At 34.6% G+C, this 25,130-nt stretch overlaps 3 protein-coding genes across 3 annotated transcripts in view; 1 reads left to right on the forward strand and 2 right to left on the reverse strand.

Annotated features, from left to right (window-relative positions):
- LOC124633070 overlaps positions 1-1,764 on the reverse strand; it is a 97,272-nt gene extending 95,508 nt beyond the window's left edge. The window contains exon 1 of the mRNA XM_047168163.1: positions 1,739-1,764. Coding sequence (XP_047024119.1) covers positions 1,739-1,764 — 26 coding nt within the window. The remainder of the gene's footprint in view (positions 1-1,738) is intronic.
- Positions 1,765-2,928: 1,164 nt separating this feature from the next.
- Positions 2,929-8,551, reverse strand: LOC124632940. The gene is made up of 5 exons (XM_047167959.1): positions 8,515-8,551; positions 6,322-6,465; positions 4,828-5,023; positions 3,781-3,897; positions 2,929-3,194 (listed from the first exon to the last, which is right to left on the reverse strand). Exons 1-5 carry the CDS (start codon positions 8,545-8,547, stop codon positions 2,929-2,931), a joined length of 756 nt encoding a protein of 251 aa, XP_047023915.1. The 5' UTR covers positions 8,548-8,551.
- A 3,007-nt stretch (positions 8,552-11,558) lies between these two features.
- Positions 11,559-12,607, forward strand: LOC124632939. The gene is made up of 2 exons (XM_047167957.1): positions 11,559-11,694; positions 11,915-12,607. Exons 1-2 carry the CDS (start codon positions 11,559-11,561, stop codon positions 12,586-12,588), a joined length of 810 nt encoding a protein of 269 aa, XP_047023913.1. The 3' UTR covers positions 12,589-12,607.
- The last annotated feature ends 12,523 nt before the right edge of the window (positions 12,608-25,130 follow it).

Raw genomic sequence — 25,130 nt, forward strand, 5'->3', positions numbered from 1 at the left:
AGGGAAGTATATAATTCACTTGCATACCTACGCAAACTACTTAACTAGGAAACTAGTATTCTACTGCTACTAGTCCAGGAAATGGCTAGGCAGAATGACGCAAACTACTAGCCTATAGGTATTGTTATACGTAGGATAAACATTAAAATTCATTTTTGAGAGAAAGAGTTACAAACATCGATGCATCCTCGCCAGAAAACTTTCACGTTTATAATAATCTATACTATAATATTATAAAGACGAAAACTTTGTTTGTTTGGTTGTGATGAATAGGCTCAAAAACTACTGGACCGTTTTTAAAAATTCTTTCACCATTCGAAAGCTACATTATCCACGAGTAACATAGGCTATATTTTAACCCGGTACGGGCAGCAGTTACCACGGGACGCGGGTAAAACCGCGGGAAAACGGCTAGTGTTTGGTAAAGTGTAAATAAATCAAGAAAAATTAATGATGAAATTACAATAAAGTTCATCTACCCGTTTTCTAAAAGTTCTTCTGCTAATTTTACTAGTTTTTTGAGTTCGGAGAAATGTTACAATTGATACATTTTTATAGTAACCAATTTGCAATAAATCTCTGAAAATTCTGTAAGCCAGCACTAGATTTAACTAATCTATAAAACTTCCAAACTATCGAGTAGAAAATTATTGGAAATGTTCGCAGTAGATTCGTGATAACTTTTGATAAAGTAATATTGTTTCAGCCCGAAGCGTGAGAAAAACAGTAAATTATCTAGAACGATATTGTTATCCTATCGGCTATATTTTTCTTCTTGGAATCGTACCAAAATTTTAAATGCAGTTTCAAGCATATTCTCATTTTTTTCCTCATTCATTTGGTATAATATTTCATTCAATAACGGTTTTAAAGTCATTTTGAATTGGATTCTTGCCAGCTGACTAGGGAGATAATGTGTATAGTTTGTTTGATATTGGTCCTTTATCAGATAGAAGTATTTGTCTGTATAATCAATTGGTACTACTCCAATATGACATCCTTTACTATACACACAACATTTTTTGTTTTTTGTACCCTAAACGCTCCGAAACTACAGGATCTATTTGAAAATTCTTTCACTGTTGGAAGCTACACTCTTCATACAACAACAATTAAAAATAGGCTTTGTTTTGTCCCGCTACAGGCTCAAGTTCCCATTGGATGCGGGTGAAACCGCGGGAAATCGACATAACTTACATAGTTATTTTGAATAATAGTTTTCTCTTCTGCTTAAAACTTCTTATTCCTTACGCTGCAACCCCCATCTTCTGACTCGTAACTCCTTAAAATAACCTACAATTTCACTCTATTTATGTCTTTAATATATTGTTCTATAACTGCATCATTTACTCTCTTAATAAATGCAACACAGCTCATTTGTGGTGCCTGTGGCAAACAACCCTACTTACGTGCCAAGTCGCCCAATTGAATTTAAGAAGTTATGCTTAGGAACCCGTGGAGGTAAATTGATGGTCGTTTGCGTACTGGAGTTGCTGAATTTGTATTTTTTTGTTTGGTGTATGTTTTTGAGACGTACTTATGAGCTTGTTCTTATTTTAACTTACCAAATTTAGTATTGCTATTTTAAGTGCCAGATGTTTGGCCAAAATTATGGTGATAGTAGAAATAGCATTCACTGATTTTACTGACTGCATGAACTTTCCCTAATGATATTGTGTTCTCTTGAACTTAATAAGGTAGGTCCTTGATTAAACCAAACATTCCCAAGTCTTCATACCTGTACCTCAATTTGTTGACTTCCATTCTAATAAAATAAACTTCCATACAACATTTTATACATAATACCATGTATTTACGAGGTAACTACTAAATAATTCAATAATTACTCCAAAAGCCGATAAAAATACATTTCATCACATAAAAGCCAACTGTGACCCAACAGCCACTGTTAACATCGATAAGGTGAAATAATATGTCATTAGCCGTTTGGGTCACAAAAAAAATATTTGTAACAGACCATTATTGTGCTAGTACATTAGGCTTTTAGTCGGCCGATAGTTTGTTTGGGCTCATAAATCAGTCAAGCTGTCAATCAACATCTTTGGCAGTCTTTACGGGTAGTCAGAAGCCAGTAAGTCTGACACCAATCTTACAAAAGGGTATTGGGTTGTCCGAGTAGGTTGAGGAGATCAGATAAGTAGGCGCTCCTTGTTAAACACTGATACTCAGCTGCATCCTTGTTAGACTGGAAGCCGACTCCAAAATAGTTGGGAAAAAGACTTGGGATGACGAACTTGTTTGGGCTCATAAATCAGTATGAAGATGTATGGTAATACTTACATTGCAGGTATTTGGTCGGTATCAGACCGGACTTACAAAAATATATTTTTTCTAGCGTCGGGTCAACTGTCGACTGCAGACTGCAGTTTACAGATACTCTTACTCTATTTGCTCACACCACTCACGCCTGACAACGTGTAATTTAGCGAAGTAGAAGGACTGTATAATATGAGGCTGTCATTTCCATACCCGCGGTGTGAACACAATGTATAAATGTATGTATAGTCTAGTGTAAATATGTAGACGACATTATTTGCTGTCTAGAAGCATTAGCACGTCATTTTCTGTCTGCTTTTGTAATAATAAGTTTCATAAAATAGCGTAGAGGAATTATTAGCTTAGTAACACCAGTAAAGGGATTGGTAAATCAATGAGCAAAGGTCAATCTATTCAGATTAAGATCCACTTGTCTGATAAATCTATGGGTGACCATTTATGTGAACAAGTCCAAAAAGCAAGATCGTTTCATCCGAAACCTATGATCAAGAGGTCAGAAGAGGAAGCCAACCTAAGATATTTCAAAAGGAAAACACCCTAGACACATCTAATCAACTTTCTTGAAAATGAATAAGCAACCACATGAAATAATTCTTTAATATAATTGAACTCTTTATATTATCTATCTAACTAAACAGTATTGTTGGCAGTGATATTAGCAACTGTAGTGACTGCTATTGGTAGGACGCTACTTGGGTTTGCATTTGTCTGAGCTGTTTCATTCTTTGCTACTTCTGATCCTTGTGAGGTTACAGCAAGTGTGGTAGTTATATTTTGAGTATTAGCTGTGGTTTCATTCAAATTGCTTTCTACTTCACTTCTTCTCGTATTATTTGCTTTTTCAGCTTCATGCTCAGTTGTCAAATTAAGTTTGGTGCAGTTGTGACATCCGAGACCTTTGGAAATATTAGAAATAGTTTAAGTATCTCGAATTCTTGAGTTATAATTTTTTTTTTAGAAGTTTGCTTCTTTGAATTCTAGTCTTAAATTATAAAAGAAATAAAAGAGTTGGAAATTCTAAAACTAGTCTATTATCCTTTACTTCAAGCCTGATTACATTTAAAAAGCCAAAAAATATTCAGACTTAAAATTTAGAACGCAAAATAAAAGTGACATCAACTTATCGTTTTATGGTCGGTTAAATATTCCTAAAAGAATAGAGACAGATATTTCATAGCTAATAATCTTGTCTATTAAATGGAAAGGTTCGTCGAAAAAGGGATCTTTTGTTTTTTAAAACCCTATCTATTCAAATACTAGCTATTTTCCCACGGTTTCGCCTGCATACCGGGAAATTTGCTCCCGTACCCGGATAAAACATAGCCTATGTTTCGCGGGATTAGTGTAGCTTTCCAACAGTGAAAGATTTTTCTTAAAACGGTTTTGTAGTTCAGAGCATTTCGGCAGAAACAAAAAGGCCTCTTTACAGACTAGACTCTTTACTTTACATTCCTAGATGTATAGGTAAATGATGATTCTTACCAACAAATAAATTGCTTAATCCTGGTATGTACAACGAAGATGCCCCAACCCCCACCTCGACGTGAACTTTGCCTATGTTGGATATTCCGTTGGCATCCAAATTGAGAGAGTCCTTACCTAAAAGGGTAATGGATTAGGTCTAAGCAGTATTTTCGCTCATTCTATCAGCCTTTTTGGATATTGGCTGTCAAATGTTACGAGCTCCTCTATTTTATAGATGTGATGAGACTTTTTTCTAGCAATTCTGTCAAAACTTTATTAATCTCACAGGTATTTTGGTTATGGCAATAAGTATGGTAAAATAGTGTGTAGTGAATTTCCATCATCGCAATAATTTGATACCTAATGTTACAATGCGTCCTCCCACAAAAGTTATGATACTATGAATTATAGACCTAAAATTAACCGTACCTACCTCATATAACTTATCACTTTCATATTAAAATATTGACCAACTATAAATTTTCAAATCTTTTCAAATATGTTCAGAACCTTTCGGAATGATAGCAAACGTAATTAAAAGCTTACGTCATCACTAATTAATTTACCCTGTCAGCTCTCATTACTTACGGAGGAGTTGTGAAATTGACTTAACTTTGGCGTATTATATTAAAACGAACATTTTAAAATGATACTCCCTTTGTTGCTAAGGAAACTTCTGTGACCAAAGTTGTATATGACTTCTTACTAAGAAGTTCTTAGGAACGGAGGCTTCAATCGCATGTAGGGTTTTATATGTATACTATAGTCTGCCAGTGGTTTCACTTGTGTATCTACTTCATGTACACGGGTGGGAAGCCTATCTGTAGCCTTTATAGCCTTGTTCGACAAATGGGCAGACAAACAAACCCTTTCGTTTATTAATATTAGTATGGACGAAAAATCTTCTTCAATAGCTAAATTAAGCTCCTTTGCGATTGTATGAATTACCTAAAGAAGTGCATTAGAGTTTTACTAATTATCTATGGATACGTTAAAATACCTACATTTAATACTAAATAGGTAAGTCCAATACATCTATACATAAAGTTAAAGCAACATCCATACCAGTTCCATGCTTGAGTTGTAAATTCGTATCCCCGATAGCACTAATGCCATTGACCTTCAGTTTGACATCAAGATTTTGCAAATTCTTATCACAAGGCTTGTTATTTTCAAAACTATTGTTAATTGTATGGTTGGCTTCTAAGAAATGTGTCTTCTTTTTCTTTTTGTCTCTCACTTCTTTCAATTTTGTTTCGAGCTGAAATTCATGTGTTAGTTTCAAAATTGTTTTTGTTGAACACAATATTACTATTCTCATAGCTTAGACGTTCTTAATTTAAATGCACAGAACAGACAATCCCTTAAGAATGTAGGTAATAGAAATGATGACTTGATGAATAAGTATAAATAGATACTTAGATCGATAGAGGTTCAATAAAAGTGAGCAATACACAGCTGAATGGTAATGAAAAGGCAAAAAATACACCAATAAAAGAACTTACGCAAATCTCATCAGAGCATTCAGAGCTAATAAGAACGAACATAAATGATGTATTTGACCTTGACAGTAGACGATTTGTATTGATTACTCACTTAGGGACAGTTTGGGAGTATGAGTATTCATATACCTACTGGGATAAAGATAGACTGTATGTATGGCAATAGTAATGTTGGTACAATAATATCCATTACTAAAGCCAATTAAATTTATTGATCATGAAAAGATTGCACACTCTATTTAAACAACAATAAAGTATAAATATATAATTTGGCTTTAAAGAAAAAAATAATGTAAATTGTGAGGTGAAGTCAGACAAAAAGTGTGAAATTGGGTTTAAGGGAGATGACAAAATTTTTAATAGCAATAGCTAAAAAATTTAACCATACTGAGATACTGTCTGTTAAAGAAATCTAAGAAAAGGAATCTAAAGATCTTGAGGATAAATTCCCAAAGTGAAAATTATTCTACAATCTCCAATTTTGAAACAGATATTTCTGCACCCGTACATCACTCTATGTGTATCGTCTCCCGTATATACAAGCTACATGATGTACGAACACTCTAACAAGGTTAGTCTCCAACCCAAGCCCTACGGGCTCAGATAATTGATTTGTTGCGAACTTCGCACATCAAGAGTAATTCACCAAAGGCAATTGTTTCATGTACAGAAACTGTGATCACCTCTTCAAAGTTGCGGAACATTTGTTCAAGATCAGTGTTCTCGTCTCAAGTTGCTTTGGTGTTATTAGAAATTACATGTTCGTGTTTTGGGATGATATTTGTTGGTTTTGGTGTTTTGTTTTGTATTCGTTTTGCTTTTTTTTGCTGTGTTTGTGAAGGTAGAAATAAATACATATATAGGTAGTAGTCTTACAGCATGATAGAATTCATTCGTGTTTTCTTCTTTTAAGTACATCTTGATCTAGTCAAAATGCTGAATATTTCAACAGAGTAATTTTAATTTTATCAAAAATTTACTTTACTGCATAAAATAAATCTTCCTTTCTGAAGGGAGTAACACTTTCCACTTTTACTAAGTTTAAAATTATACGTACCATATCTAGTAAAACATCTTTTTGTTCTGAAAACGCTTGGTCAACTATCTCGCTTCGCCTCTTGGGATCTAAATAGGGTTTCACATTCATCATACCGTGAGCATTAATACTGTTGGCTTGTGAATCTTCCAGTATCGCTACAATCTAAAAAAGAAGGTAAATAACATGCTTATGATTGATCATTTAAACCAACAACTATAACAAATTTTGCCAACTCTTCTGCTTAATTAGTTGGAAATAACTTGATATAAGAAGAGCTTTTAGATATCAAGAAATGTAGAAATTGAAGATCGCTATATGTTTCTAAAAAACGAACAGACATTATAGACGCTGACGTAGCCACTTATTTCAAACTCTTAAACCCTCTCACAACCCTTTCTAAATGGGGGAGTTTTATTTTCGTATCCAATACTTAAGTCCAATACTTTTCATCTATTGTATTTCGATATTTTAAGCTATATTAACGCTGATAAGATTTGCAACCATTGTACAAAAATAAGCATTTGAACTCACTATTTTAGGTAACGTAGTTGACTCATTATCATCATCATTAATATCGGCCAATTGCTATCCACTGCTGAACGTAGGCTTTATAGTTGACTGCCGTAGTAAACAATAATACACCACAAAAGAAAACACAGTGACGCAACACAGCACCATCAATCATCATAATTTACCGTAACGAGAGCCACCACAAAAATTACCCCTTTGACCACAACGCAAAACGAATTACCAGTACAAGCCATAAATTCGTAATTCGAACACTGTTTGTTTTTTATTTACCGACATTCCGAAATGGAATAACCAATAAATTGATGATTCGCCTACAGCGAATAAAGTCCCTAGCGAATAAAATGTTAACATGATTTTTCCGAATAAACTACTACCTATTTATTTATGACAATACTTTTTATTTGTGATGTTGGTATTGTGGATGTAAAAAGGTTGAAGCTATATAATACATAAACTACTACAATGAGGCCTTCAGCTATTTCCTGAATATAAAAGACGTAAAAATGGTGGTTTCAAGTAGAACTTATACAAGATAGGGATGATTTTGACTCTTTATCCCTATCCCGCCAAGAAAACTATAGTATCTTTGTCTAGAGAATATCACCTATCTACTGTCTACTAGGACTATCTAGCATGTCCATATGTATGGATTCAATTGTTTTAGAAATAAACTAACGTTTGTCTTAACCTCTATTATATTATTAGGTAAGTAAGAATATGTAAAAAAAAATAACCTTTATTGTCCCACTGCTGGGCAAAGGCCTCCCCATCCCATCTCGTACAATGGTAAACAAAAAAATCTATTCCTTCTTTTTCTTCCCTTATTTACTTGAAAGTTTGAAACTCATCGACACGTACTTTTTCCCCGCAATAGAAAGTCTGATACTCGTACAAAACTTGCCTATTCTGTGTAACTTACAGAACTTTTCTGATAAAAAATTATTGGGGTGACGCATGTATCGGCACGTGCAATAGCAACGTAACTTATGTAAGTTAGCGATTTTTCAGATAAATAGAAATTTTCAGTCTAGATACACAGATTTGTCTACATTCTAGAAATTTCAGTTTATGAGTTACCGCAGCCCTGGTACATAAAGGGCTTAAGAAGGAACATGATGGGTTTTAGTAAGTAATGGCCTTACTACAAAAACTTTAATCACTGTTTTACACTTGTCTAAAAAAAATGTGGCTCCAAAATGAACCATATGTCAACGTCATAATTTGTCATTTTTTTAGACAAGTCTTAAACTGACGTTAAAAAGTTTTTGTGTTAAGACGGTAAGAGTCTGACATTGCGGGATTGGATTTTGATGATACCTCATAAAAAAGAGTGTTAAGTATAAAGAAGTAAATTTTTCGGTGCTATGTGATAGGTTCCGAAATTACTGAACCGTATTGACAACCGACATTTCTTGGGAAGTATCCACAGTTGATGTAGGCATTATTTTGTACGAGTACGAGGAAGTAGCCCACCGAACATGGGTACTTGAAACAGCATTTTTTTTATGCAGTTGTTTACAGCTGCGAGTTGACCACAAATGTTATTATAAAAAGTGATGTTACAATGACAAACAATCCTACAAACCCAAAGACAGACAAAGTAACATATTTTGATGACTAACACCAAAACAACATAATTCGGTAAGCCTTAACAATGTAGTTATTCCGCAGAGTACATACCAGTAATGTGAATGCCAAATGTGCTCCCGCCATTGCGTTTTACTGTTGACGTGAAACGAACCAATAACCGCCTGTATGCGGGGTTGCTAGTGCAAGAGAGAAAAATTCGTCGGATAAAACATTTTTTGATTATTTTGCTTCACTTTTATGAGGTTGACTTATATATTTTTTTATGTTAATTGTGTATTTTAATATTATGTTCAATACCCTTTGCCATATCTCTATACGTTAGTTACAATTATTACACATCGTAGAAAACTACACAATGCGAAAAAAAATATCTAAAACCGCTATATGTATATGTGTTATATATAACAAATAACTCAAGCCAATATATTTATGAAACAAAATCAATTTACCACAGTCAAAGAAGACACAAATAACAATTTAAGTACCCCTCATTATTTCACATTTAACAACAAAGTAGACGCCCACAAAAATAATCCTCAAAACTCTCCCTAAACTCTGGGGAATTTCCCGACGCTGGCAACACGAAACGTGCGAAATTTTACGATCGGTTTCTGAAATCGACGTTTATAAATAAAAACAATTTAAGCGCATTTTATGGCTTGCATACGGTACCGAAATGCGTTCAGATCAAAATAGGTTTATATAGAACTTTACTGCAACTGTATGCATGCGAGTTCCTTCACCGATGATGTAAATAAATGATTGCTTAAACATTTGCTTAGTTTCATTTAAGCCTCCTCCCAAATGATATCTAATCTGATACAAAAATAAAAAGCTTTATAAGTTACTAGCAAACCCGGCGAACTCCGTTCCGCCACCAGATGGCTTCGTTTTACGTAACATATTGTTTGGTGATATTTTTTTTTGTTTTTCCTGAATTTTCTTTACTATAAACCTCACGGAGCCCGAGACCTTTCCAACGAATGCAAAACCGTGGAAATCGGTTCGTGCGTTCTGGAGTAATAGCGTCAGGGAGGAAAACCGGACTTATTTTTATATAGTAGATTATAATAATGGCGTCCACGGCCGATTTCGGCCACGGCGGCTGTTCTCATTTTAAGGAGATCAGCCAGCTGCGCAGGACATATTATAGTGCACGAGCATTTGCGCAGATACAGGTGCACTCCCTATTCCTTCACTCTCATAACCCGATGGGACGGCAATCCGACACGACCGGAAAGAGATCAGGCGCAGGACCGACATTTACGTGCTCTCCGATGCACGGGTGAATCAATCACCAACTTCCTGACTACGGGCTGCTTTGTGAAATTTAAGAAAACCCACAAAGCGATTTCGGCCCGACCCGGGAATCGAACCCGAGACCTTGTACTCAGCAGCCGCGCTTGCGACTGCTAGACCAACGAGGCAGTCAATTATATATTATTTATTCGTTATTAATTTTTTTATAAGTTATACAAAATAACAAAACAGCCAGCTCTCTGAAAATGATATTCTTCGATGTTGTTAACTTACTATCTAGATTGAAATAAGTTAAGTCATCTTCTTCTTCCTCTTGCCCTGTTCCCAATTTTATTTGGGGTCGGCGCAATATGTCATCCTCTTGAAATAAGTTAAGTAAATAATATTATTGCAACGCTAGTGCACTTTCATTGAATATCCGTAGGTAGGAACCTACTGGAATAAAATTAAAAATAAATAAATAAATACCATTAGGTACCGTTCAATACATTTTTCAGACTGAGATGGAATTTCAGAGAATCGATTTCAATTCATTTTCTAGATGAAACTATATTCACGACCTCCCTGTTTCAGTATAATGAACAAAATTATAGAACTCATAACTTTTATTTTCATTACACATTAGTTTCAGGAAGGTTTTCCTAATATTCCAGGGAAGAATCAAAGATTTTCTTTCAGGTGAAATTGTTTTAGCTTGATCATAAATAACTTTCTTGACTAATTAGAAAAAGGCTATTTTCTACGTCTACTACCCGAAGGATAAAACTGGACCCTATTGTTTTCGCTCCTCTGTCCGTCCGTCCGTCTGTCACAAGGCTGTATCTCAAGAACCGTGATAGATAGAGAGTTGAAATTTTCACAGATGATGTATTTCTGTTGCCGCTATAACAACAAAATACTGAAAACTAGAATACAATAAATATTTTGGCAAAGCAAAAAAAATACGTTTGTTGTATGGGAGCCCTATAATTCTGAATAATGGTACGGAACCCTTCGTGTGCGATTCCGACTCGCACTTAGCCGCTTTTTTTAGATTTATGCAATGCAATCCTTTCCATAATGTAATGTTAATATCATTTGGAAACATAATAAAAGTACACGATTTTTTTCAGAATAATATCTAAATAACATCTATAAAATCATTTCTATCCCAATAAAGGCCCGCCATACCAAAAAAGATCCCCTAAATTGCCATAATGGACGAGCAATAACATCCCATTCTTAATCTCGATAGAACCGACAATTTGCCAACATCCTATTTCTCAATCGTAACAATAAAATGGAGAAACCAATAAAACCCAAATGGAAGTTGCGAAACAAAAAGAATTTGATTTGAAGTAGAATTTCAATCAATTCGTTATTGCTCTTCGAGTACGACAAACGGTAAGCAAACTTACAACTAAAATATTGCCTTTCCAAGCTTATTTCTTTGTGTTTGTATTGCTTTAATTAAGCCTCTTCTCTTTTCATCTTTTAATTAATTTAGTCAATAATTTGAACACACAGATTCAATCATAAGATTTCTTGGCTTACCCCATCTAATATTGATGATTCTCATAGCTAACATGATAGCTTCTTCATTAGAATTCTACTTATTGTTGCAATTGCGTCAACGTAGTACTGATAAGCTTAATGAAAAAAGCAGTAGGTACATGAAACAACTTATTTTAATTTTCAAAATCTAACGATCATTTACAAAGACGATCTCATGATAAAGCTAGTTATATTGTTGAAAAAGAATAAAACGGTAAAATATCTTCCTGTAACGAAATGTAAAGTAAAAATCCACAACTACAAGTTTATCGCCACAAACGTGGCAGTAAATTCAGAATTGTCATGAAAGTCACTGATGTAAACTTATTTATTCGCAGAATATGTTTTCTCAAGCATTCACAGTTCTGTTGGGGTGCCTCGCCGTCGTCTCCTCAAGGGAGGCGGTCCGGCCTATGCCTACGATAACCAACTCCCTGGTGAACCTCGGCAAAATGGAAATCTCATTTTATTTCAACGGTAACGGTCGTGGTAAGATTTAGATGAAATAGGACGCTGTCCCAAAAGATCGCAAAGATATATTGAAGGACTCAAAAGGGCTGAGGGTTAGCTTCGACGGCTGTATTTATTGTTAGATTTATCGTCCGATAGTCTAACAAAAGAAGATCTATGTTTTATCGTTTCTTTCAGGATTTATATATTTAAAGCTGAAATCTAAAATTAATTTTAATGTTTGCAGATCCAAATCATCATCCAAATCAACCAGAAAGCCAAAACTACAACCAAATGCCACCTCCAGTATTCATTCCCAAAATGGACACAATCATTGAGGAGCCCTGCCTTTGTTCAAGCCTCCGTAGTCCTAAAGACTCCCTCTTAAACAACCCAAGTAGCTTCCTTAACAAAATACTTATGCATAATGACCTGTTCTCCTTTAACAAAGATCCACTGTCTTCTACACTATGCTGTGATTCTCACGAGCAAATACAAGAAGGAACTATTGTTTTCGAATTGCCTGCTACCCCGAAACCTAAACCCGGCCCAGCTAGATCGAATCTGCCTATGATGCCATTCTTACTCGATAGTATAATCCCAAATAAATCGATGCTACCTCCCCTAAAAACGAAAGCAATTGAAATCTTCCTATTCCCAAAGAAAAAAGATATGGCAAACGTAATGAATACCTTTGAAATGGCCAAATTCTCAAAGAAGAAAGACTCCATTGCAAAAGAGGGTATCACAGTTGTTGGAGATAAAAAAATTGAAAATAATGTTAGTTTCTTCAAGCCACCTCCTCCGGTAAGGAAGGAGTCAACTGCTCAGATTGTAGTGACTAAAGATAATGAAACTGAGAAGCCTGCTGAAGACGATAAGATTCTGGTAGAACCTGCAAACAAGCCTAATGCAGTGTAAATTAGAGATGTAGTAAATAAAATAGAAGGAGGATTTAATCGGCGTTTTACTTGACCTTCAGCCATTCTCCTAAGTTTAGGTGAAATCTAAGAAAAATAATCAGGACTATACTAACAGTTAATTGACATAACGATGTAAATAGTTACAGAATAAATGTAAGGAAGAAATCTTCACAACAAATGATCCTGATTATAGCTATTTCTAAACTAGTTCAGCTAAATCAAACTGGGACAGATCGAGACCAACTTCAAAGCTCAAATTCTCCAAGTTTAGCAAATTTCGCAACTAATCGAAGTATAATTCTTGTCTCTGCCTTCGAGAACTTACCTAAGCTTGATCGGAATACTAAAAAAAAAGATCTTGAGTTAAGACTTTGTTAGGACAGAATAATTTGGTCATTAGACTTTTTGGTCTGTCTAATCTTCATAGTTTATTTACCGTTACTTAAATACAATATAGGATTAACTATACCTACTCAATTATAGGACGACATACGTAATATGCAATAAGCTATAACAGTATTTACCCCAATATCGGATTATGGGTCTTCACCCATAATTATAAGTCAAACAGTAAAAACGACCGGCGCATAATGAAGCCGTTTCGTTCCCCCACTTTTATTTATTCATGTAATTACTCCACACTACTATTCATTGCTTGCTAGCGTAACGAGAGTGATCGCATCAGCATTGTTGCCAAGCAATGTACGTCGCATCAATATGTTCGCTGAAAGTGTTCACGTAGGCAGAACGTGGGTTCAGTGAACGTGGTACGTGCCCGTATTGCTAACTACCCTCATTTGCATTTGTATAAGCAAAGGGATTATCTGCAGGTAATGTGTAATGAGGATGCGATGGTTGATTGGGGTGGCCGTAATTAGACCTTTTTTGTACAGACTTTTTATTGTCCATGGAAGCTAATTGGAGTTTTATCTTAGAGAGTTCTAAAAGGGGTCCGTATTCTAATTTCTGTAATTGAAAAGAAACAAGTCATACTATAAAGAACAATATATAGTATTACAAAATGTGGTACTAAGTTAATCATAGGTCTTACATACCTGTGTATTCGTAAGAAAATTCTAGGAGAATAGGAACTTTTTGCGAAGTACGTGAAACGGTGTTAAACTTTTTCAGCCCGTATCTACGTGGTCTGTGCCCAAAATTAAGCTTCCAAGTTTGTTAGAAATGTTAAATGACTTACGGGGATCCTTGATTAGATAGACATTCAAACTTCTAAATACCTGTTTACCTGAGCAAAAGCTTAGAACTAATTTAAGTAGGTATCTACCTTCTAGTCCTATAATGTAAGTCCTTCTAATCTCAAAGAAATCCAGTACAGAAAAACATGTCTAAAAAGTCTACCCACTGATTATTTTTCTTTGGTCATCACATAAGGCGAAGCTAGGCCGATTCTGCTAATATGTTTTTTTTTCTTGTTCATCATTGTCAAAAGGTCCGTAATAAAAAATCACTCTTATTCTTTTAACTCAAAAAAATATGTTTTATTTATAGTTAAACTACTTACTGTTTCTCTTTCCTTTGTTGCCGCTTCTTCTTGAAAGCCCTCTTGACTCTCAAGAGCAAGAAGGCAGCTCTGTCTATAGTTAGCACTGACGGCCGCTTGGCGGCGCTAGGCTCGTCCATCCCCTCCTCTTCGGCCGGCTCATCGCACAACCTCAGGCCTAGCCATCGCTGTTTAGTTGCAGTCCTCGTGGTGACGCCGCGGGGAACACACGTCTGCTGAACGCACGCTTATAGCATTTTGTTTACAAAAACTATATTTACGAAATACCCGATGTTATGTACACTTTGAACACTTATTTTAAGGGAAGTAACACTGATTCTCACTTTTCACTTTTTTGTGGTGGACACTTATGTACGAATATCACCTGGAACAAAGAAAAGGGCATATTTTAGTATCAAGATTTTCAGTTACTAAGTGGAAAATATTACGGTTCCTTACATGAAAATTTTATGAAAAGGTTCTCATATTTTAGTAAGAAATTATTTCACATTCAATGAAGTCGGAAAGCAAACTGTACGAATGTTCTAGAATTTTATCTAGACGCGTCCGTTGGCATTAAAGTCTATCAGATTCGCATCGGATAGCAGAATTAATGCCATTACGAGTATTGATGGAGTCTAGACGGACAGAATATTAATGCAAATTGTTTACGTCTACAGATTTCAGATATAACTTCATTTGTAAGTACAATTCTATAGCTGCTGCTTGGTCACTTTATTTTATTTGTAAAAAAATCTACGTTGTATTTGTTTATGTATTTGTAGCTCAGTACATAAATTAAAATTTCGACAAAAAAGTAATATAATAGCTAAAGTATTGCAATTGTAATCTGTTGCTTTTATACTTAAATACTTATTTGACAATTCGCTGTTTCCGAGTTTTATGAAGCTCTATTCACGTCTAAATTTATTGAATCGAAAGTCAATGATTCCCCCGTGGCCGAAATATGATACTTTTTATCCGAATTCATTCGAGTAGCTCCCTAGAAATGCTAGTGGAACCGTAAAGAACAGCTAGTAATAAATACACTGTTCCTTCAGCATAAATATGCGTCTACTGCAACGACAACACACAATTACTTGCTATCTACATGCACATAATAACAGACTTCAGTGCGGGAACAAAGTAAAGCGCTCTGTGTTTTGTTTCCATTAACTCGTGTCCTTTGAACACTGTGCATTTTGACGGTTTTAAATTACAGGTTTTTTGATACTACGCTTGATGCAAGTTGGTTTGATGAATTATAAGCTGAATGATAGCCATTTCATTCAAAAGAGTGCTACTAAAATTAAAAGCAGGTTTATGTAAAAATAATAATGCTGCTTATCAACTTAGCAGTGTATCTTGCAAGATACTAACTAACGTATTAAAATATGCTGAGAAATGTGGATCTTATAAACGTAAAATGACTCTCCTTCAGATCATCATCCTCATCATCCTCCGAGCCTTTCTCCCAATCATGTTGGGGTCGGCTTCCAGTCTATCCGGATTCAGCTGAGTACCAGTGCTTTACAAGAAGCGACTGCCTATCTGACCTCCTCAACCCAGTTACCCGGGCAACCCGATACCCCTTGGTTAGACTGGTGTCAGACTTACTGGCTTCTGACTACCCGTAACGACTGCCAAGGATGTTCAATGACAGCCGGGACCTACAGTTTAACGTGCCATCCGAAACACAGTCAATGGTGTCTAAGATATACTTAGAAAGTACATACAAACTTAGAAAAGTTGCATTGGTACTTGCCTGACCTGGGATCGAACCCGCGCCCTCATACTTGAGAGGTTGGTCCTTTACCCACTAGGCCACCACGACTTTTTTCCTCCTTTAGATATTGAAGACAAATGACTGGAAGTCTCTAAAAAGCAGTACAGAAATAAGAGTCATAATTTCCAGGATAATAGCTTAAATAAATTCTTCGCAGCTACCTTCATACAATTCAATTTTCTATAAAAAAGAAATACGAAAATAAAGTGCAATTATTAAGTGAATAATAGCACTGCTAACCTTGGACAATCCGAATATGAAAAATAAACACAAATAAACTAACAAGTCATGACAGATGTCACGCAAACTAAAGAATGAAGCAGTGATATTTATTAACATTAGTGAAATTTTCGCACGCCGCCCCATAAATTTCATGGCATATGTATTATGTGATGGCAGGAATGTGATGGTGTTTTTTGGGTGATAAAAGCTCATTCTGTCACGCACTTTTAATTCTTAATTCTCTAGGCATGTACGAAAAGTCGATAAATGTTTATTTTGCCCCCAACTTTGAGTACAGTTTTGTAAGTGATTGTGAATTTGCTTATAACATGGTATATTGCATAGGTTCAGTAAAACACCATATTTTTTCCTCAGAAATCACTCATTTCTTAAGAAAATATGCACCATCACACGATGTATCTGTAGCAATGGTTAAATTAGCAATGTAATACAATCTTATTTGAGGAAAATACCTCTAGTATCTGCTGGTTAGTAATTCTCAAGACGTAATATAACGGCCACAAATCACAACCACGTCAAATATTGAAACCTACCCAGCCGCATCTACTCGAAGTTAGATTGGAATCCCACCTCAATCAGGTCAGCCGTACACAATACGGCAAATTAAACAAACTAAACAATTTTAGACCAAACAATAAAATTAATTTCTGTACAATACGTGCTTTATTTAACTGTTTATAGAACAACAATAATCGGATTCATGACAAAATTATGCGTGAATAGTATTTAATATTGAAGTTTGTAAATGTAGAGGAGATTAACGAGCCATTGTTTGAAGCAATAAATACCGGTAACAATGCTACTTTTACCGGTAACAATGTTTTTACCGGTAATTAAGCGCAATGATAATATTTTACCAGTTAATGGCGTAATTTATATTTAAAATAAGATTATTTTTGGAGCCAGCTTAAATAAAATATTATTGTATTAATCAAGAGATCCGCTTATCAAAGCCTTTAAGAAATCTCAAGCTCCTGAAGGATTAGGGGGCGTTTGTTTCAGACTCCAGAGATTTCGGTGTTCTTTGGGTAGAATTTTGGCAATAGATATTAATTACTTATTGAGTGGTTAATTATGTTTTCCTTAATATTTCAATACTTTATCCAAACTACTTATGTTTGTTAAAAAGAGCCCCGTACTACGCAACGATTGAAAAAAATGCTCACTGTTGGAAAGCTATAATATCTCCTGGTGACATAGGGGTGTAGATAAGACCACGAGAAAGAGCTGGTATCCTAATAAATACAGACTACCAACATATTTGATCCTGAATCCTGAATATTTGATCTGAATGGACCGATCAATCAGTTTTCCACCACTTACACGGCAATCGTTTACGTTCCGCGAAATTTTTGACGTATTTTCATGCAATCGAAAAGTCAAAACATTTTGTGAGGAAATATGAAAACGTTTTTTCAGCGCGACGAGCTTTGAACCGTGTAATATATGTTACGATGTTTTTTGGTTGCCGTGTATGGAAAATAATTCTCATAAATTCTTCTGTGTGTATGTAAATTGTAGGGTATTATGATTAACGAAGTGGAAGCAACGTTTAAGTATATCTTTTTGTGTGAATTTCCTCACTCAATTGCTCTCCCTTAATGTTTAGAAATATAAAACTCGACATACATACAGAAGAGTAACATAAGAGTTTAAACACTCAGAAATACTTCCAATATGTAAGAAATACTTCCAATATGTAAGAAATACTTCCAATATGTAAGAAATACTTCCAATATGTAAGAAATACTTCCAATATGTAAGAAATACTTCCAATATGTAAGAAATACTTCCAATATGTAAGAAAAAGTCAGTTACTCTCTTGTACATTAATCACTCCTAAAACAAACTATTTTTTTTTACTTTCCCAATTTCTATCGATGTCTAGAACCACACCAAAATTCATAACACAAAGATAAATAAAAGAGCAACAAATATTTTCATTTATTCTATTACTAAGGTTAAGACGTCTATCTAAGGTTATTCTGTTCAATAAACCTCTTTTCTCCAGTACAAAGGAATGGCTAATAATCTCCTCGACTCGGTGCATCCGAGGGCATTCCACATATTAACCCAGATTGTTCGCTAAATGCTGGAAAATAAGCTGCTTATTTTTATTTTTAAAACAAACGATACCTAGAATTTTCAATGCTTCTTTTGTTCAATTCTAAATGCGAAAGTATCTATCGTGTCTGTTTGTCAGTGGCGCATTGTCGCCAAAACCACTGAATCGATTTAAATGAATTTTAGTGCAAAGAGAGTCTATATAATATATAGCCTCAAAAAGGAGAAGGGGGTATTTATCCGGTTGCGAGAAGTTCCCGGGATATAGATCAAACCGCGGGGAACAGCAAGTTGTCTTTATTCAAATCATTTTATACTAAAAATTGCTGTTAATGCAAATCCAATCCAGATGAAACTACATAATATTTTATATTAACGCTGTAAGACCCAATATATTGTACCGCAAGCCTGAACTGTAATCAGAACTTACCCCGTGCACCTCCACTTAAAACAACCAGAGTGTTCTCAACCCTAACTTTCACTAACCAACATTACAAAGTACGACCAAACCACTTTATTTGTAACTTTTTCTTAAAGTACAGACCACCTTCAAAGTTGTGTTCAATAAAACGGGAGTGCCCGTGTCATTCTAACGAAACTTTGTTTCGATACTGTACTCAATTGAACTTGACAGTGTACTCATTTTGTACGAATCGAAGTTTCGAGAAGACGAAGGGTATTGGAGGGTTAAGTTTGTTAATTTTTTATGTTGGGAAGCATTGCAAAAACGAAGAAATATTCCCCATGGGTTTTTGAGAAACGTGATCAAAATGTTAGGTTTTTGTTTTTGTTGGAATCATTTCTTTATTTACTTTTTTTGTTTTAATCGACTATATGATTGTATAATTTTCAAAATAAAATTGAATAGAGGATATATATAGACTCAAGTGGATATATAGGGAACAGGGCAGGAGGAAGAAGTTCCATATTTTACATACAAAAGCTACGTAAAATTCTTAAATAATCTAGTACTTATTAAAAGAGCTACAATCCGCCCAAGTTCAGCCATTCCCTGTTAATCCGTTCACTCACAGCTTATAGAATAAATTCTCATCACCAAAGAGTTACCTTGCAACTAAATTAAATGGCCGACGAATAGAAAATAATAAGGTAAACAACAGCTCAAGCTACTGTAAACAAAATGGTTACCTCCATCAAAATTGCAAAACTCAATTTATTTTGTTTAATTTAACGCTCCTACATTAAACATAATTTTCGGAAAGTAGACCTAATCAAAACTCAATAGCTTATTAAGGATTTGTATGATTAAAAACATCAAATAAACGTTGATGAATTAATTTTATTTACCTTTTTATGTCTTTTGTAAATTTTATACCGTAACTGGAACTGTACCGTTGTTGGCCTATGAACAACGCAAATGAATCAATTAATAAAGTTAATGTTTCTTTCATATTAAGTATATGTAATGTATTGGTGGTTTTACTTTAGAATATCTGCCAATGTTATCAATATATACTTAATTTCTAAACTTGCATTTTATTTTGCGCTGCCTGTGGTATATTATTGAATAGCGCTTGACTTCGCTATCGTCACACTGATCTCTATGGTATCTATTTTTTTCTGCTGCTGAGCTTATTAGCAACCTCATTATAACTATGGTAGCCTTTGGTTTATGTAAATCATGTTGCTGAAAATCGAACCCTAATAGCGTATTGATAAGATGCATTTGAGCTTACACATAAAAGTCTCTATTCAGAGAAAAAATAATCCTGCATTCCACCATATTTCACTTTTCGTTACCATGACTACTATTGCGATTTCATACCATTTTAACGATACCAACAAAGTAACTTTGAACCTCCTAAAAGCCAATAAAATACCTCATAACTTACTAAGGATAGGATACACCTTATTACTTCCTTGTATACCATTTTCAACCTTATTTGTAAGGGCATAAGGTTGATAATGGTAAATAGGGTAGTTTGTAGATAATTAAGAGAGATATCTGACTTATGAACCATATACATTTGAGTGCGTTTTTATTTCTTTATTATTATGTGTTCAGGAATTCTGAACATTTCGTGATATCAAACGTTTTATGATGAGTGGAATTTTTGAAGGAAACTATCAAAGTGAAGGCTGTAAAATGTCTTCCTTTAGTTAACCTACTTCCCATGATAGAGTTTTGCAACCCACGACTTTAAATGACATCTTTTTTTTTAACGACGTCAAAAATCATCAAATGACCCCTCCCGCTGTGGGTTAGCAGCGGTGAGGGAGTGTCAGACTCTTTTATGTACCAGGGCCGCGGTATCTCTTTCGAACAACCCGCAGCCCCGGAACAACCCGCAGCACCGGCAACCCGCAGCCCCGGGTTAAATGACACCTCAGGATCAAAACAATCCTTTTTCCAATATCTATATTACCTTTTATAAGTATTCGAGTTGACTCCGTATCTTTCATGAATATCTGTTCACTGTGAACTGATTTACCATAAATAAGTCACATTACAGTATGTATAGGTAGGTACCAGAGTTTGACATTAACAATTGAACTATCATTAAATTCACGATAATATAATCATTAATGAAGCTACTGTAATATCCTACTTCAAACTGTCAATTAACATGCTACACAATATTGTGCGAATAACGTCAATATTTCATAGTTTCAGCTTCAGTGTTCATTTGAGCGTATAAACGCGACGTAGATTCTAAATCGCAGTTTAAATTGCGTAGTCCAATGTAACTGTGTAATACTATTTTCTTGTGTAAGGTTTTGAATATTTGTGCAAAAAAAATCGGCAGTTTTTATTTCATTAATTAAAAAATTAAAGTTTTCATACAAATTATTTACACCTATTATTTTAAATGAAATTGTATACGCTTATGGCTTAAACTTGATAACTGACAAAGTGTAAAAATGAAAGATTTTACGGTTATGTACACGATGCACATCATAAAATCGGGACGTGTATGAAAATAAAATATAACCGTTAATAAAGACTCATAAAATAGGGTACAAGTCTTCCTCGTTTATACCCAAGTTCCACTAGCGGTTTCACTCGAGTCTTGTGAGAACTACTCCGCACAACCGGACAACAGAAGGACACCCTTCCTCGATACATAGGCTGAAAGCATTTTCATGACGTCTATGCTACCTACACATATTTAAAGCAAAATAAATCATAACCTATTTTTGTAGTGAGTATTATTTTAATTTATGATACCTACTCTTATTGTTTCCCAGACAATAAATCTGTGAAGATCATAAACATTGACAATAAATACCAATAAACACCCGCGTCACATTCTTGAATCGTTACCAAGTATGAGATCGTTAATGGTTCCTATGTGAAAAGGTGGGTCCTGGCTGTCATTTGAACATCTTACGAAGCGTTATTGGGTTGCCTGTGTAACTGGGTCGAGGAGATTAGATAGGCAGTCGTTGCTGGACTCAGCTACATCCAGTAAGCCTGGAAGCCGTTGCTGATATAGTTGGGAAAAGGCTAGGCTGAGATGAATGTGCAATTATAAATTTTAATGAAAGTCGTAAAGTACCATGTCACTCATAAAGCAATTCTGTAAAGACGCGACTAACATTTTTAAATTATTAAATTTTGAATTTGTTAATTTAAAACAATAATGATTAAAACTTCATAATTACTTTAGCCCCTTAAAATCAAAACCTATTAAGTTTTTAATTGATTCAACTATAAACACCTGAAGATAATTTATTCAATGTCAAACAAAGTTTCTAGAATTAATTTTACCAAAATCAAAACAGTTATCAAACTTCGAATAATGATAATTAAAACGCAATGCACCAACTAAAATGTTCTTTGTTCTCCAATTATAGTTTTAACAAGATTTTCTCATGTGTTATTAGTTTTAAATGGATGTCCCGAACCGAGAGCTTAAAACAAAGGCATTCGTAATTTTGTTAACTGTCAAAAACCATTTTAATAAGACCCCTTGGTCTCCGTACAATTGTTCCACGGTGTTAGAGATTTTCTGAAATGATGCGGGGTCCAGAGGTCACCTTACCTGGTTATTAAGTTAATGCACCTTTTAAAACTTAGTGAATTTGTGGCGTATTTACAGGACAATTAATTTTCGTTTTTAATGCTATTGTGAACCATTGCGGTTTACGTTTAGGTTAAATTGACGTTAAGTCTGAGATCGGTAATGAAAAGCAGACTTTATTATGATGTTGAGAAACGACTGGTGTTTGCAATGAAATCAGAACATAATAAGAGTCTAGGTTTGCTTTAAAATTGAATATGGTCGAATATTCCTTAAAACAGTATTTAACAGTTAAATATATCAGTATTTAAGTTGGTTTGTCTGAAAGGTTTTCGTAACACACACCTATGGAGGGTTCCGTAGCCAAAAATATAATGAGAAGAAGTCTATGCTGCGCCTCAATGTATTTCTATGCTTACTGTAATAGAATAAGTTGGTGGAGGATGTCTTTCACTTACTTATGAAAATACTTACCCATCGACCGAGTATGAAAATGTAATAGAATAATCATCCCTTTATCCCTTACCTCTTTTCCCATCGATGTTTTGGTCTGCTTCCAGTCTAACAAAACGCAGCTAAGTACCAGTGTTCTTAAGTTTCAGTTACCAAATAACTAGTCCAAAAACATTTCTTATTTTGTCTCAAAAACTGTCTCTTATTGCCACCCCAACACAAGTAGGTATCAAGCGCCAAGAACAATAGCGGTGCGTGACGCAACAATGAAACCCTTTGGCACGAAGAATGCTCCACCAGCTATTATGAACAGCCATCATTAGGGGCCAGAGTAATGAAGTTAAGCATCTTTGCCATTGTTTCAATCTTGCTGTAGATTCTTGTTGGTAGGACGAGTTTTGGTAGGATTTTGTTGATATTTTACTAATCATGATTTAGAAATAGTTTTTTATTAATAATAGGCAGAAATAGTTGAGAAAGCACATTTTTCATAATATCTAAACTTTTTGCAATCCTTAGATATCAAGGAACTGCTAGGCGCTGGACACAGTTCGTTTTCATGAAATGATGTAATTAATGGAAATACTATGGCCGATATTAACTAAACGAAGATTCTTACAAACAGTTTGTTGGTACTTAATTTTAAGATGTCTTACAACTTCAAACAAAGAATTTCTCAGTTCCGCGTATCTGTCAAATCATTTCAACATTAATTACAACTTTAAACAAATTAAACCAGTGATAAAACAATTTGATTAATTGACCGAGTGATTAAGTCGTGATTTATTATTCGTTGGACTTTAGAACAATTGTTGCAACTGACACTTAGTAGAAACTCTTTGGTTCAACTGTCATTTTAGGTACTATTGAGTGTGTATTTGAGGAGCTTGTGGAGTCTGCGAGGCCCAACAGGGCCAAGGCCCGCCGCGCCGGTGCTGCGGGATTGTTCGAAAGAGTTACCGCGGCCCTGGTACATAAAGGTTTTTAGTCAGTAAGAGTCTGACACTCCCTCACTGCTGCTAACCCACAGCGGGAGGGGTCATTTGACGATTTTTGCCATCGCTAAAAAAAGGAGCTAGCAGTCGAAGAGCACACTACAGACCGTTGACCCGATGGACAGCATTATTTTTTTGTTTTAATCTTGGTTCCAATCGAAGTTTTCAGTAGGTCTGATATTAGCCATTTACCTGGTGTTTTTAGTATGTGTACTGCCATTCATCTTCATACTGATTTATGAGTCCAAACAAACTATCGGCTGATTAAAAGTTTTGCAGTGTGCGAGTACTCTAAATGTGCACATTTCAAAAAATACTATGCAGTGTATAATTTTGCAGTCCGGTGAAAAAATGCTTGTAACGAATTTGTGAATCAAAATTAATTTATGTACATAAACATCTGTGAATATGATGTGTAATAATGATATATGCACATATTTCTGATTAATTTACGTGAATTTGCTATGAAATTGAAAATGTTTTGGTATAAACTTTTTTAATATTCCATATTTATGACCGATTTTTTTTTTCAATTTAAGTTTTGTCTGAGCAGTAAAATAATGCGGTTTTAAAGATGTAAACAATTTAATAGGCTTTTATCTATCCAATTTTCATAAAAACGATATAAAACTTTAATGAAAATCTCTATTTGAAAACGTTATTTAAATTAGGCTTATAAATCAGCACTTTTCGAAGGTCAAAAACAAAAGGCAGCCTCCAAAACGCCTACCCTTTACCACTTCCTATGTGTTTTTGCTGTGTGCAAATGTTGCAAGTGAGCCAAAATAAACTAGTAAAATTACTTAATACTTTTTTCAACGTCTTCTACCTTCTTTACCTGCATTTATATCTCAAAAAACTAGCGGTTTAGACAATAATTCATCGCCAAAGCTAAGCAGGACAAATGGTGTTCAACCTAGTGCTGTAAAATGAAAAAAAACGATTTGTTTTTTTTCACTTTATTGAAAAAAAACATGAAAAAAAACTTTGCATCGTTGTTTTTTTTCTAAATTTGGTTTTTTTTCTAGCCTACTTTTTAGTTCAATTTTCAAAATTTCCCTTTCGTTGAGTTAATATCAATGAATGTTGCCAATATTTTCATGAAATTTGGTTCTGTTTTATCAGAAAAGTACCGTAGATTCAAGAATAAACCTAAGACTATTATGTAACCTTAAGTATTAATCTTTAACGGTAAATGCCCTAACAATTTTAGAGTTATTATACTCTTGAAAAAAACAAGGCCCAGAAAAAAAACAGTTTTTTATCTGGTTTTTTTTTCAAGGTGTTTTTTCACACTAGAAAAAAAACGGTTTTTTTGCAACACTAGTTCAACCCCACCGTTTTGCGAAAACCTTAAGCTATAAATTATGTCCTTAAAAAAATAAATGGCCCTTCCTTACTCAACGCAGGTTACTTGCAAATAGGAGGAACGTAAGTAAAGAAGTAGCGAAAGAAATCTAGTATTATTCCGAGTATTTTTTAATAATTTAAGTCTTGTAGCTTTACTAAATA

This window comes from Helicoverpa zea, chromosome 9, assembly GCF_022581195.2.
Source record: "Helicoverpa zea isolate HzStark_Cry1AcR chromosome 9, ilHelZeax1.1, whole genome shotgun sequence".
Taxonomy (NCBI): Eukaryota; Metazoa; Arthropoda; class Insecta; order Lepidoptera; family Noctuidae; genus Helicoverpa; species Helicoverpa zea.

Coding starts and splice junctions, on each gene's coding strand:
- LOC124632940 (XM_047167959.1), bottom strand. CDS start 8,547: ATGGCGGGAGCACATTTGGCATTCACATTACTG. Junction 6,466..8,514: donor ATTTGGCATTCACATTACTG/GTATGTACTCTG, acceptor CTTCTTTTTTAG/ATTGTAGCGATACTGGAAGA. Junction 3,195..3,780: donor ATTAAGCAATTTATTTGTTG/GTAAGAATCATC, acceptor ATATTTCCAAAG/GTCTCGGATGTCACAACTGC.
- LOC124632939 (XM_047167957.1), top strand. CDS start 11,559: ATGTTTTCTCAAGCATTCACAGTTCTGTTGGGGTGCCTCGCCGTCGTC. Junction 11,695..11,914: donor AATCTCATTTTATTTCAACG/GTAACGGTCGTG, acceptor TAATGTTTGCAG/ATCCAAATCATCATCCAAAT.